Raw genomic sequence first — 15,805 nt, 5'->3', positions numbered from 1 at the left:
TACCCGTATATTTTATACTTGGAAGTCCATAACCTAAAATACACGTCGTTGGAGAAATGGTATTAAATTCTGTAGAATGTACAGTATAGAATATTAATAAATTATAATCATACAAGACATGTTCTTTACACAAACACTGTCATTTCCCTTTTCACACTCATCCTTGAGGCAAAGAAATATTAAGAACTAATATTCTTGAAAACTTCGATAATTAATTCAGAAACTTAATAATAGCTCAGAAACTTAAAAATGTCATTCCCATAAAATTGAATGGGGGAAGTATATGATTAATTCTTTCAAATTACAGAGAAGGTGAAATGAAAATATAAGGCACATATACTAGATATTACAAGGATATTTGAGTGATGATATGGCATAGCTAGAAATGGGAATTGTGTAAAAGAGCAAAGAGAAGGAGAGAGCAAGACATATGGTAGTATTGAATTAAGAAACTTGCTAATATCACCTGCTTTTTATATGATTTGTATGGAGAAAATAAATTACTGCTATAAAAAGGAGAGCCTTCTACATTTAAAATAACATTAGGGCAGGGGAAATATATAATAATTATATATTTAAATTCATATACTCGTATATGAATTTTATCATTCAATTTTAAATCAATTTACACCAAAGATAGGAAATAATTTTGGATGAACCGATATCAAAATTTAAGATGATGCCGGTTCCGATTCTATCTTTTATGAACAATTCCAATAACGATTTTTTATTAGTTATAATGGAATTACATTAACAAATAACAAAATGATTTACTTTTTTAATGTTTAACCTTCTAATGATACGGGTAAGGCAAAAGAAAAAAATACATATATATATTTTAATTATAATTATGATAAGTTGTAAATAATTTGAAATTTAAAAAGGTAATTCCTTTCTGAGCACAGGATTCAATTTATTCCTGGTTGGTCAATATACATATATATCTAGAATTACAGAATAGTCTTTTTACTTTCAATGGATGAAGGTGCGCATGATGAGTATTTACAAGCAATTTCCTAGCAACTTTTTTTCTTGTGAAATATGTGTTATACAACTCAAGGTATATTGAATAATGAATACTTATCTGTTTTAATTTATCTGAAATTGAGTTGTATGCTCAAATTTGTGATTTTAAATAACATTCATCTTAAAATAATAAAGGATCTTTTAATCTATGTGGATATAAAATAGTTTCTCCCCTGGAGTAATTAATAGTGGGTGTTTGCTTAGATTAATAAACCCAGATTGTGATGCCGGGTTCTTAAATTTTGAATTAGCATACAAATTTGAGATTATATGTCAATTTACTACACAAGATTTATATGTCTTTTAAATCATTAACAAGAAGGTTATAATCATATTGTATTTTCTTAAGTCTGAAGCAATGCATGTACGCATAAATCTCTCCAAGTGTTTTAAGCAACATTCTATTGCTACTTTGATTAATCATTTTGATTATTAATATGAGCCATAAGGTTATTTCTGGGGTTTATGTATGAGTTTATTCCTGACTTCCCACATTAATATGAAAAGAAATTCACTAAAAGCATTCCTCCCCCCTTCCTCATTTATGATAATATTTCAAATAAATGGACTGTAAATTTCGAGGGAAAAAAGATATATATATATATGACAACACTTTTATTTTTCACATCAATATATGATTGTGTGTGTAAGTACATAAGTATATAAAAGCTCAAGTTTAACTTAATGCGCAAGAGTAAAAAAAAAAAACTCTTGCTAAAAGTATTTTAAGTGCTCTATGTAGAATTTTAGAAAAGTAAATTTTCTTTTTTTTTTAATTCGACTAAAACTATTAAATGTTTATGAACAAATGGAAAGATTATTTTATCTTTATGGATGTCAGCTTGGGCTCCTTTGACATTTACAATATAATAGAATGAGCCCATATGATGTGACTATATAGAATATATAGGAATATTGACTGGTTAACTTTGTCACAGTTTGCCATGGGCTCAACTCTAGATTATCTTTTTTTTGTCATTGCCTCGTGCTTATTACCTAGTCTAATGCAACTATAGAGCATTACAAATAAATTGAGTATTTATTATTGGAAAACTATAATATTGAATGGCATGGTGATTTATTAATACAAATCTAATGAAAATTTGTCAAGTTTTGACGGTGTTTTGATTCATTCGATGTGAGATCTTCCGGTTTCATTAACTATTGTCATATTTGGCGTAAATATACTGCAGTCTAGATGGCCGGCTGGGATCATACTGCAGTTTTGGGTTAGCCTTTAGGGAGCTAACAACGTTGTGGGAGTGTTAATGACCTGTTCTTGAAGATATCCACGGATAGTAATCAAGAATGTTCAAATCTGGATTATTACTAATCAAAATTTCACCCTACACGGAAAACGGGACCCTCTCAGATAGGAAGGACTAATTTGTCTTGGAGGCAAGGCACGGAGTAGAGTTCTTCACAAGTACCACATTGTTCAGGCTCAACTTCTCCTCCATCCAGGGTATCAAGACATCCTTCAGGATCCTTAGGTACTCAGCTGTATTAATCCTTGGCCTTCTCTGCAAACATAGTCTCATACGAAAGAAAAAATCAGCAAGTCACAGCGAAACAATTTTTAGTAAGAAATTCAAAGTGGGAGCCGACAAATAGTAATAGAAATAATTTCCAATTTATCAGCAAAGCCCTATAAATTAAAGTATCTTAATTTTTAAAGGTTCATCATTGTTTTGTTAGGGGACAAGGGCTCTTGTACATAACACAAGTAGTTCATATAACGATCCAACCGTTATTATTTACCCATTTAACACACAAATTATTGAAGTCCAGAGCAGGATCCTGAGTGAATTTGGAAACAAGTTTATTATCTATTAATTATTAATTGACACCCAAAGAATATTTTTTAGTCACTGAATCCTCCTTTAGAATTTATTGTGAGCTCCAGGCGGTGGTGCAAGCTGCTGCAGACCCTCTAAATGTACTCTGCGCTCATGGAGAGACAGGCCTTATTGATGGACGTCTTTAGGGAGCAAGTGCTGTTTTGGTATTTGCTACAGGTCTTAAACTCCACGTACGCCAAGATGAAATAGTCTCTACGGGGTTGAAGTCTGTACTCTGCGGCAGCTAGAAGTCCTTTGCCTAGAGTTTTCAAGAGATTGCATTTTATTTCATATATAAAAAATGTGCACTAAAATGGATGATAAAATGATAAACAATGAATAAAATTTATTTGGATGTCTTAAATCATTTCTCTTTATGTTCAATTGAGCTTATTGTCAGTCTCGTTAAAAAAATGAATAAATTGCTCAACTCTTTTAAGCATTGTTTGACATACGACTCCAATTATAGATTACGTGAGTTTATTAGCAGGACTAAAGTGAAAAATTGCTTGATCATCAATGTTTACATAATTTGTATCTGGAATGCAGAAAAAATGACAGTAAATACTTAAATAGGGATGCAAATGTTGCAATTGGATATATAAAGTTAACCCACTAAGAAATAGTGACCCCTTTTCTGGACACTATAACAAAATAATTACTCAATTAATATTACATTTATTTTAATCAACTAATACCTTTAACTATTTTCAATCATTGACTACCAGTACGTTAAATGCATTTTTCCTTTACTTTACGAATGATTAAGTAATATATTTTAGCTTTGCATCATGGTATCATTTAGGTCATATACATGGATTAGTTTTTAGACAATATAATTAACTACATAGTAAAATATATTAAAATGTGCATCGAATAGTATTTTATAACTTTAATGAATCTAACTCATATAAGTAAACCTGTTCATAAAACAAGATCATGCAGAAGTTATATTAATTTTATTTGAACTGCCCGTTTTTCTGACCATTATGCAAAAATTACTCTTTTGTACAGTTTTTTTCTTTTACAGCTTAAAACCCTCTGAGGTTCCTACAATCTTAGATAACATAGATTTATATAAATTACATTCTGGTGATACATTTCGTTATAAACATAATGAGCATAATGTACCTTGATCGGATATTGATTTTGATGTTTCTGACGATAACATAGAAGAGATATACAAATATTTGGTCCAACTTTTAAAAATAATGATTGTAATTTTGTTCCGTATGATTGTATGAATAACATTAAGGACAAAAAATTATCAGATCTAATACATAAGCCAAAAGAAAAAAAAAAAACCTAATTCACTGCACCACAGGTATTTCAATACGTCAAATGTAGGATTGGAAATTTTATACTGGGACGAGGGAAAAATTTTGAAATTTTTATCTTCATATTTTTCAATTTCAAATTAACATTTTTATAAGTAAAATACTGCGACAATATTAACTAAGTTTAATTTTTTTATCACGTCAATATGATTTTTGATTATATTCATATATTTTTATGAGACAATTTTTGAAAGTGAAGAAGTTCTACAATACCTTCTCATTCAAATATATATACTTTTTGTAAAATGTATTTTTTATATAAACGTGTGTTGAATGCCAAGTTTTATTGAATAACTTTATTAAAAAAATTATTTTTTGTGTATGAATGCCATCCTCACAAATAAATAACTTATAGAACCAAAAAAATTTGTTAATGTAATATCAATATCTAAAAATTTTATTAAGACATACTACTCAGATCAAATAGACACAATTATTTTTTAATTTTAAATTCAATTCTGAAATTTATTTTTTATTATGTTTGTACACATGTTTACAATGTTTGTTGACAACAGTGGCATCGCTATGACAAGATTCTGATGTTCTGAAATTTTTTCATCGTAAATATAGTATATGCTTAAGAATGTCTTGTGAGTGATACTTATAAAAATATTCGGCAAACATACGAAATAATTTTTTAACGTTTTTTTATTTATCTTTTTAATAACTACAATTATTTATGAAAAAATTCATCAACTAACAGCAATATTAGCATCCAATTTAGGTTTAAGGGACTAGCGTACTTTTCGGATATACTCGCCCGACATGTTGTTCCATTTCTTTGCAATGGAGAAGTTTTAGGATGTTTATTATGATAAGTATGACAGGCTCTATCCTCCACATGCAGTTACATACTGAAGTCAAGTGAATTCAGGCTTTGGGCTTGATGGTGACCAAAACTCCTTCGTCCAAAATCCACTTGAATTCAATTTTTTCATCAATTAGGCTTGAACTGTATTGCTGGTATGTGTAGGAGCACCATCAGGCATCCAAACATTGTTACTTACACAATAGCTAGTCCCAAGGAGAGGAATCACTAATTGGATGGGCAGATTTTTGTATGTGAATAAATATGAAAGGGAAAACTTTTTCTTCAGAGCCAAAATAACCTAACATCATGACTGTCAGGTAGTTTGGACTGAGTTACATACCTTAATTCTGGTAGAGCATTCTTGGCTGAGTTGTATAGGTAGATGTCCGAATGAGAATTTATGATAAAAAATTGTATTTATTTCCTTGATATTGGCCTTGGTATGTAATGTACGGGATTTTCTACTGCTCCTGCCTGTTATTAAAGATTCGAGTAGCATCAAATTTCTTTTAAATGTTGGTGACAGGGCTCACATGAACTCCAAACATCTTAGATATTCCAACATATATTTCTCCTGTATAAAACTGCATGAATATTTTTGACGTAGTTTGGATATCCTTGATGACATAAAAACAGGGCATTTGTTAATTATTTAGAAATATTACATAACAGAAAGAAATGTATTTGAAAAATAAACTATCTTTCAAATTGTTTTGTGTAATTTTCCATTAAATTGTTTTTCTTTCCACTTTTTTTCTAAAGTAGAAAAGTGCAGAGTACAACAATAGAAGTCTTGCCTTTTTAAATGTCAAAAACAAACAAAAAATAAAATCCTTTTTGACATGTTTACCAACAAAAAAACAACCTATAAGTTAGTGAATGCAAATCCAAATTTAGAAATTAAGTTTAGTTTTTGGTAAGACCTAGTAAAATAATTGAGGGCTCTGAATGAGGCTTACAACTTAATATTTAATAAATTGAAAGGGCTTTCTGATTTTTTTCTTTATTTTCTTAAATAACAAAATATTTATACAGATATTTGTAATAATAAAATAAAATGCAAGGAGGAATTGCGTTATACAAACAATAGCAAGCATTATATTTTTTTAAGGGTGACTAAAGTATAGTTTTTCATCCATCCAAGCGCCATTTTGAATCACTTGAATAATAGCAAATGTTACCAAAAAAGCAGATAAAAAATATTTTTTTCACAAATTCAGTGATGAATTTAATGGTTTTAAAAATAAAAAATAAATTATGTGGGTCTATTTTTCATATATATTCCCTTAATTGGTCAGATGGAGTTACACTGATTAAGTGTACATTAACATTATTGTATTACAATTGTCTCATATAAGAAGTGTCTTTAAAGTTTATATACAAAAGGTATATTTCTTTCTATGGTACTACTGGGAATTCAACATACGCACATTGAGTTCAAATGAATACATTTTCTTGAGTGCTTTGTTCTTTGAACTATGTCGCCTCATCAATTTTTTTGGTTTGAATATATCAGTCACGATAGGTATAGATATTATTTTCTCAGATGATAAAAAGTTTAAACTTGACCGCCAAAATTGTAGAATAATCTATAAGGATGCCCCATTTGAAAAAAAAGTGATTATGAAATCGAAATTTGCTGCGTTAGTATTGGCATGGGGAGAAATTTCAATCTCCAGACTAAAAAATTTCACTAATTTACCTCAAAAAGGTGTTAAACTTTAATTAGGGTCGCTATACATAGATCCGAGATTTCAGAACCTCTAGTACTCCCTTGGTACATTAAAAACAAATTTACAAACTTATAATAAAACAATATGAACATGAAAAGAAAAAAAATAATTAGTCCTTTTTCATAATCCTCCTCTCCTTCCTTGACATAACGAAAAAAATACTCAAAAACGGTTGGAATCAAATATGGATTTTTGCCCAATACACTTTTGGTCTCCCTTGAGCCCAGATTTAAATTTTCTCGATAAGTTCGTTTAGGAATATCTGGATTTATTGAGGGAAAAATATTTCGTCTCTTAAAGCTAGTATTCTCCGGGAACAGGAGTAGCTTTCTGAGAAATCAATCTGTGATTCATGAAAAGCATATAAGTACTGACCCTTGTCTGTAGTTGATAAACATTTCAAATTTATACAGTTAATAGCTATTATTTAACTTTTTTCTCTTTGTTCATATATTATAAAATATTATTTATAAATATTTCTAACGCAAAACAGCATTTATGAGTAACTGATGCTTACTTCTTTTCATGTACACCTGACGGACTCGTATATGTAAAAATCAAAGTTTGCATTCGTACTTCATTTATTTAATATACCACTAAATTTTGTGACACAAAATAAACTTGTCTAACTAAAGTCCTAATTAAACAACGTGGATAGAAAATTGATAATTTTTCATTAAGCAAATTTTATTCTTTGACCATCATATTTATTTCTTAATATTAACTTTCAAATGAAAATATTTTTTTCTTCTCCGTCTTTTTTATTTTTGATAATTTTATGTTGTAAAGAAGAAATACGTAGTCAAAATTAATATAAACAACAAAAGAGAATCAAATTATGTACTTATGCTTTAAAAAGCTTCAAAAATATAATATTTATAAAGTGAATATGAAAAAAAAAATCATTAGCAATAAAGAAATCAACAGGAACATAATTATAAATAGACTCAAATCAATATGTATGTAGTAAACTTATCTTTAAAAAAATAATGGGCTTCCAAAAATCAAGTGTTCACATATGTACTGTATATTAAACGTAATGATGATATCCATTGAAAAAATCAATTATTTGTTAATTAGGTAGTATTGAGTTACATTTAAGTAGTTGTATAAAAAAAATAGGATACCAAAATATATGATGTCTTATGTGACATGTAAAACGTGACTGCCGTTATTCATTTAATCTTTTGTAATAATAATATATTACTTTTTTTATATATGAATTCATCTTTTTGTACATAGAGTATATAAAAACATTCATAGGTATATATTAATGTAAAATGGATGAAAATTTAATTAAGAACTCCTCAATTTTTTTTTTTCTTCAACTGCTTTTTAGTACATAATCAAATTGATCAATGTTTCTTTGGATTTCTTTTATGAAATAAAAAAGATTAACGGTAGTATCATGGTTGTTTTTTTCAGAAAGAAGAAATTTTATTAAAGTCGTTTCTTAACAAAAAAAAAAAAAAGGACGATAAATAGATGATGTGCAAAATAATGTATCAGTGATATTAAAGTCTCAAAACTTTAAATTATGTTATTTATTTATTATTATTTTTATAAGATACATCTTTTTTAGATAAAATGATAATACTTTATTCTAGTCATTGTGTTTTAATCCTGAAATTATAAGAACAATTCATAATGTATAATGCATCATTAAACAAATACCAAGTTCAGAAAAAAAAGTAGTAATACAATATACTTTTTGATGAGTTAAAGTTCTCTTTACTCAATTATCCTAAGTTGTTCACTCATACTTTTCATTTTTTTTCTATAGAAAGACCTACTCATTTGAAAATGCTGTAGAATTTTTAACCCTTACAACATAATTAGCTATTTCTATTTATTTAAAAGTTAGATACAAATCATTCAAAATTATTTGCTGAGTCATTATTAACTCACTTCTCTAAAGGTTGTTTAAATGTAACTTTGCAAAGTCATCGAATTTTGGTTTTATTCTGTTGTACTTTTTTATAATCGGATTTGAATACAATTTTAAAGGCTTTTTTTACATCCTATATGTTATTGCAGATATATTCAATCTGGGAAACGGAAGAAATAATTGTTTTTGAACTTTGGAGAAATATGGGCATCGCTTGTATCGTGGTCTTTGTCATCCTATCTCTTTTCCTCGCTAATCTCCTTGTTTCTTTCTTAGTACTATGTAACGTCATCATTACTGTTGTAAGCTTTAATACATTTACATACTAAAGGATAAATTAATAAAAAAATGTACTTATTTCTAATTTTCAGGTTGATATTGTGGGCTTTCTCCATTTCTGGGGTATAACTATAGATACAATTGCATGTGTTAATATTGTACTTTCTATTGGTCTATGTGTCGACTACTCCATACATATCGCTCATTTCTTTCTATGTGCATCAGGTAGGTATTGTACCATGAATTAACATTTTTCTCTCATCTAGAAAGTTACAACAGTATTCCCATAGGATCCTTTTCCTTTGTTAAAATTAATTATATGCAATATTTGTATCTTAAAAATTGAACAAATGCCTCCTGTAATGAATACATTTTTATTTCTAGAAATTTCATTGTTCAATTTTAAAATGTACCAAATAATTTATTAAAAATGAGCCAGGAAAAGTTTAAAATTAATTACACATACTAAATTCATCTTAGAAAGAAAATAATTATTTATTTTTTATGCATGTTTTGTTTAGTTTGTTGTATGTGGGTTATGGTAAAATGCATGCATATTATATGAGTTATTAAAACTCTGTGAGTACACAACATGCAATATTTTAGTTATAATAGGGATCAGAAAGCTTGATTCAATTTATCTCGAACTTCCAAGCTTAATCTTTTCCCAAATTATATGCAGCAGCATAATTTCATTTAATTACAGAAGTGAACAAAAAGTGTATTCTAAATTACTATATAATTATATTATTGTTTGAAATGCTGAACACGAATCAATAATTCGTTTTTTGTATCAAATCTAATTTTCAAGAAGTTTCTATTTAAATTTAAGAATTATCAACAAAATAATAAATTAAAACCTTCTTTATTGAACTTTTTACAATTGGATATAACTATTTTCTTTTAACTTTGAAAAATTTTTGCTTCAAAAAAGTTCAAATCAAATCAATATTGCTGCTGAACTAGTTTTCTTAGAAAAATATTATTTTGTAAATTAAAATCTAAATATTGATGCTCGAAATAAACAATAGCATTATAGATTTTTCAAAATCGAAAATAAAACAGTATTACAACTGAACTGGATTTTTTTAGAACGAAGTACTCTTTTGGAAATGAAACCCGTATTTTTTATTCTTTAAATAACTTCTTTTTGCGTAAAAATCAACACGTTATTTCTTTTTAAACATCCCTCTTAAAGTACAGTGGTTTATTTTTTATATTTTTTTTAAACCTTTAAATTGTATATTCTCAAGATTGGATGTCAAATATAAACCACATTTTTAAAGTTAAAATTAAACTTTGCACATAATAAACTATCTTTTATGTAAATTATTGAATTTTTTACCTTCAAAAGTTGGTGAACACCTATAAAAGGGTAAAAAATACTCGAAAAATTCAAATCGGAAATTCTAGAAAACTAAATTTTATTAACAAAAAAAATAGAATATTATCAATATTATCAACTAGTGAAGTAATACTAGAATTGTATATTTGAATTCCATATTGTTTTTTATTCGCTATTCTTTTATATGTACAAAGCAATTACGTAAATAAATATACATAAATAAACATTATAGTTGAAACTTATTGCTTTTATATAATGACTTTCAAAAATTTATATCAAAGAGGCTAGATCAAAAATAAAAACCCAAAATAGAATTTCATGCAAGCAATGTATTCTAGAGGGGGAATTTAAGTGCCATTGATTTAAAAAATGAAATACATCAATAATAATAATAAAAACGTTATTAACAAAGCACATCCATAATTGTTATTATATAAAAATAGTTGAAAGCAAAATGAATAATAACAATCAAAAGTACGGATTATAAATTTTAAACTTCTGAGGATTGACTTTAGTAGTTTTTTAGTTTGGAGTGATAGATATGGATAGAATTTCACTTCTTTTGCTACCGAGATCTAGGATGTGTCATCAGCTTTGGAGATTTGAAAGGAAAGGATGGTATATCTAGCAGCGGATGCCACAAAAATTGCTTTGAGTTCGTAAGGGTATATTGTCTCATAGGATATAAGCTCTCAAGCAATTAATAACTCAGAGTTTAATAAAGCAAAATCAATAGCTTTAGACTTCTTTGGAGACTACTTCTTCCTTTGAGATAATCTAAAGAGTATATTGATTAAATTCAAACGTCCATTTTTTAGACCCTTGATGTTGATGGAAACGAATCTTTTCAGAATTTTGACAACTCCGCAATCTACAAAGGCATGCAGTATATTTAAAAATAAATGTCAAAATCTTTTTTTTTTTTTTTTGTTGTTGATTTGTGTTATTGTATAAGGTTATAATAGTTTTATACCACCATAAGACCACTTTTAAGTGTTTTTTACGGCAAAAATAATTTACTTGAAGCATAAATGTTTCATTTACAAAAGAGTATTTGGATCCTAAAAAATTTATTTATTGTAAACAAAAAAACAACCATTCAAAATTTTCAAATTGCATCATAATTGAAGACAACATCATCTTAGAGACTCATATATAATATTTCTATTTTAAAAAACAACAAATTTTAAATAAATGTTTACTTAACTTCATTAAATAGCTTTTCTAACACAAAATAAGTATTCAGAACAAGTTTTGAATACTTTTAAAAGGCAAACAAAAACAAAATGTTGTTTGAATTCATAGAATCTAAAAATTATGATGAAAGGGCTAGATTATATGACAGCCTTCTATATATTTACCTGAGTAATCAAAGTGAAAATCTCTCTTAGAACTTTAATTCACAAATAAATAATTATAGACTTACAATAAACTCAAAATTCATTGAAGGACTTGACAAACATATCAAAGAATATCGACTTATTTAAAAAGACTTGAAACGGGATATAATATTAATGTTAATTGCATTTGTTATGTTTTTGCATGAGAATTACAAGACGAAGGCGGAACCATTTTTTTAAATGTTATATTAACTTAAACAAATATATTTTTTTCTGGACAAAACCTATACGCAACTAAATCTAATACGGAAGATACAAAATTAACACTGTACTTAAAACTTTACTACACTTCTTGAACTTGAAATACATTGTCTATTTCCCACTTATACCTGTATAACTTGTATGTATAGGTGCATAACTTATTTATATTATTATTACTATAGGAGATGCTGCTGAAAGAGCTGCATCAAGTGTGGAATCAATTGGAATTGCAATTATAAATGGTGGCACAACAACATTCATGGCACTCATTCTCCTCATTTTCTCAGAGTCTCATATTTTCATTACTTTTTTCAAGGTAAATATTTTTGCATCCTTTTTTTTAATGATCCAATATTCATTTTTGATTTATCAAGCATGTTATTTTTGATTTTTGTCCCCTACTCATCTTTGTTTATACCTAATATGTACTTAGATACGTCAGCATATGCACAAATAGAGAACAAAATAGTTATAGTTTTTGCTGCAAGAAAGTTGTTATACATATATATATAGACCTAACCAACATTTCGATATACTTACATTTCTCCCCTTCATTGATATGCTAGTTCAACAAATATGCTTCAAGCTGAGAATCTAATGAAAAAGAAAAAAAAATAGTAGAGAATTGTGAAAGAGGTTCACATATATATATATATATGTACAATCATATGATGTTGATTCTAACAATTTTTCATTTATTATTAATTTAAGTACTAAAAAGTGTTTCTTCTAAATCCTTTTGAGCAAAAAAAAAAAAAAAACTACAAGTAAAATTTTAAAGCCTTATCAGATATTTTTTTTTTTATAAAAAGACTAATTTTTATTTTAAAACAATACTACTTTATGAACTAAGAATTGTATTTCGCTTAGAAAAATTAATGATTTATTATTACATTTTTAAAACGACGCCATTTGTTGTTTGTTTTGCTAATCCAACTGTGATTGGCCGATGATATGAAATTATATTTTATGCTATATATATACTCCAGAGATTCTGAAATCTGTTTTGATCCACTGTTAATTTGTCCACTCATGTCCCTTTTTTGTGTTCTGAATGTTGATTTGTTCAAATCATCTTATTTATTGCCAAGCTATATATATAGTGTAAAATAAAGAATAATCAACAATTCGAAATAATGTTGTATTTGAGGAGCTATCAATTAATTTTGAACCTTTTTTCTGTCTCTTCTTGAGGATAAAGGTATAAAACGTTGATTGATACTGGATATATTCTAATGACATCTTTGTATCTTGATGCTAATTGACATTGTCATAGCTAAGAAAAGACTAACCAATAAGATCATCGATAATTTATAAAGAAGGAAAATGTGTGAAAAATTAAATTAAAGAAGTAATTTATCCAAGCATATTTTCAGGTGAAGTAAAACACCTTTATAATAAAGGCTACAATAAAGTTATGAAAATGATTTTGTTCCTTGGTAAAGGAGTTTGAAGGATTTGAAGCGATACATATTGTGAGCGCACTATTTATTTTTTTCATTTTTTTTTGTACTATGGTACAACTTTATTCTAATTTGATAATACAATTTCAAACTTTCTTCTTATTCTACATTATTAATTTATTTTAATTCATAAAGTTGTAAATTTAACACATAGAAAAAATATTAAATGTCAGCTGGTAAGGTGTTCTAAATTTATTAAAAACGCACACGCTCTGTTAAAAAATATATTACTGTTGATTAAAAAGGTTTCAAAAAAGAAATTTTTCTCACCATCGGAGCTGTAAGATTACCGTTCATTTTTTAATAATCATATTTATAATAGAGAAGCCCTATAATGCCAAAATCCTTGACATAGGATTATAACAAAGGATTTCATTTTATAAGGTAGAATAAGCCCTTTTTTTTTATTTCTCTCTTCCGACTTTATTCTTTTGAATGGGTCTCCGAACTCGTTCATTTTTATATTCTCTTGTAAATTATCCTGCACTTTGTTGTCATTTGTGATTTGATTTTCATTTTTTTAATTTTCTAAATGAAATTGAGTCGTACTCCATATAAAAATTCAAATGAATTCTTTGTCAATCATCATAACAAGGTTGAAATATAGGACACTAAAGAATTGACTAAGAGGGAAAAACATCAATGATGTTTTAAAAAAATTAATTTGAATTCAACTTTTAAATGGGATTTTTTATCATCACTTTGTTTGGAAGGGTTTATAACAACATAAACTTAAAACATGTAACGGTCTATAATAAAGCATTAAATTTTGTTTTTAAAGAAGACGAAATTGCTGGAGAACAAGTACAGAATGTTTATGGATATGCTCCCATACATACTAATGAGTCCACTGATATTCGAACTCGGCTAACAAAATACACCACAGATGTGGAAGGACTGAATGGAGAATTAAAAACTATATGTATGAAAAATAAAGGGATATAAAACTTTGAAATTGACAAGGGGAAAAAAATGAAAATTAAGGCAATCAATTTAAAAGAGTTGGGGAAAGTGATTTGAAAGCATGGATAGGTAAATTTGCCAACGTCCTAGACTCTTACCCTGAAACAAGATCAGGAAGCTAAAGATAAATACAAGAGTTATAACTCTATTTGGAGAACTTCAAACTATATATCTGAAGTCATTGCAGACCCCTATATCCTTCCTCAAATAATACCAGTTAATGGAAGCCTGGTGAATTTAAGGTATCCTCTTGTACGGCTCCAATGTCAAAATTGCTTTGAGTTCGTACATGCTTGTGTCAACTGCAGCGAAAAAAGACTACAAATTAAGGAATATGAAGCTGTATTAAACCAGAAAATTAAAGAAACTATTGAATGGCGTGTCAAAAAAAAAGAAAATATAACCGAAAAACCACAGGGAAATAACGGAATCATTATGGTTGAACACGAAAACGATTTATGTTCGTGAGAAAATGATCTTCCGAGCAAATTGAGCAAATCTTCTTGTGCGACAAGAAAAAAAATCAGATTTAAGGTTAAAAATATTTATCTAATGGATAAGAATGGCATAGCATCGAATGACCTGGAGTACATATGTAGAGAGATAAAAAATTTCTACTCCAAGCTATGTTCATGTTATGAACGTACGAAAGTTAGTCAAATGTAGAAGATGCATGATGTGCACAGCCTCTTCTTGTGAAGAATTAAGATGAGAACCTTATAATGATTTTAAAATATGAGAAGAAGATAAAAACCAAGTAGAGAAATATTTGACACGTGAAAAAATTAAAAATGCCAAGCTTAATAAATCTCTAAAGCGTTCGACAAGGTGTCTCACGAATACATCATTCGTATACTATATAAGAAGGGATTCGGAGATCTAATTATTAGAATAGTCGGAATTATTCTTGCAAGGTCTAGGACACTTATTGATGAAGGAAATCAGAAAGCTTACTTCATCAATAAGAGAGGAGTAAGATAAGGTGACCCTTTGTCTACAATTTTGTTCATCATAGGTATTGACAAAAATTATACAAGCTATTTAGAAGGACAACAAAATAATAGGCTTCACATCTATTACAGCGCATCCAAAATGTCTCTGTAAGGCCGACGATCTAACATTGGTTTTAAGTGGAACCCCTTGGATATTATAAGATGAATAAAAAGGGTCATGGTACTTCTAAGAGATTTTTCATTCATATTGGGATTAATGATGTAAATACAGAGTTCTTATATGGGTATTTTAGGAAAATGCTGGTGAAGTTTCCGGACTTGAACGGAAATTTTAAGTACTTGGATCTTGGGTGGGAAATTCAGGATGCCAGAAAAATAAAGAAGAAATTGTCGGACGAATTGGAATGCCTTTTTCATTGGCATGAACCTAAATGTGTGGGACAAAATTAAAGCATGGAACATTTGCGTCATCCTAACAATAATCCACTTAGTGAAGGTCACTCCATATGATGAGAGAACAACAAAAAAATTTAATGAGATAGATTTTTCCTTCTTCCAGCTAAAG

At 28.1% G+C, this 15,805-nt stretch overlaps 1 protein-coding gene across 4 annotated transcripts in view; it reads left to right on the top strand.

Moving 5' to 3' along the window:
• Positions 1-15,805, top strand: part of LOC121129210 (patched domain-containing protein 3) — a 185,443-nt gene that overhangs the window by 151,250 nt on the left and 18,388 nt on the right. For 3 of the 4 annotated variants that reach the window (XM_040724912.2, XM_040724913.2, XM_040724911.2), the window contains 3 exons: positions 8,786-8,938; positions 9,008-9,140; positions 12,044-12,177. In XM_040724912.2, coding sequence (XP_040580846.1) covers positions 8,786-8,938; positions 9,008-9,140; positions 12,044-12,177 — 420 coding nt within the window. The remainder of the gene's footprint in view (positions 1-8,785; positions 8,939-9,007; positions 9,141-12,043; positions 12,178-15,805) is intronic. The other variant, XR_005868367.2, reaches the window with a different exon arrangement.

The sequence above is a fragment of the Lepeophtheirus salmonis genome, chromosome 14 (genome assembly GCF_016086655.4).
Source record: "Lepeophtheirus salmonis chromosome 14, UVic_Lsal_1.4, whole genome shotgun sequence".
NCBI classification, from domain to species: domain Eukaryota; kingdom Metazoa; phylum Arthropoda; class Copepoda; order Siphonostomatoida; family Caligidae; genus Lepeophtheirus; species Lepeophtheirus salmonis.
The sequence above is the reverse complement of the archived record's forward strand: the minus strand, read 5'-3'. Positions and strand labels throughout refer to the sequence as shown.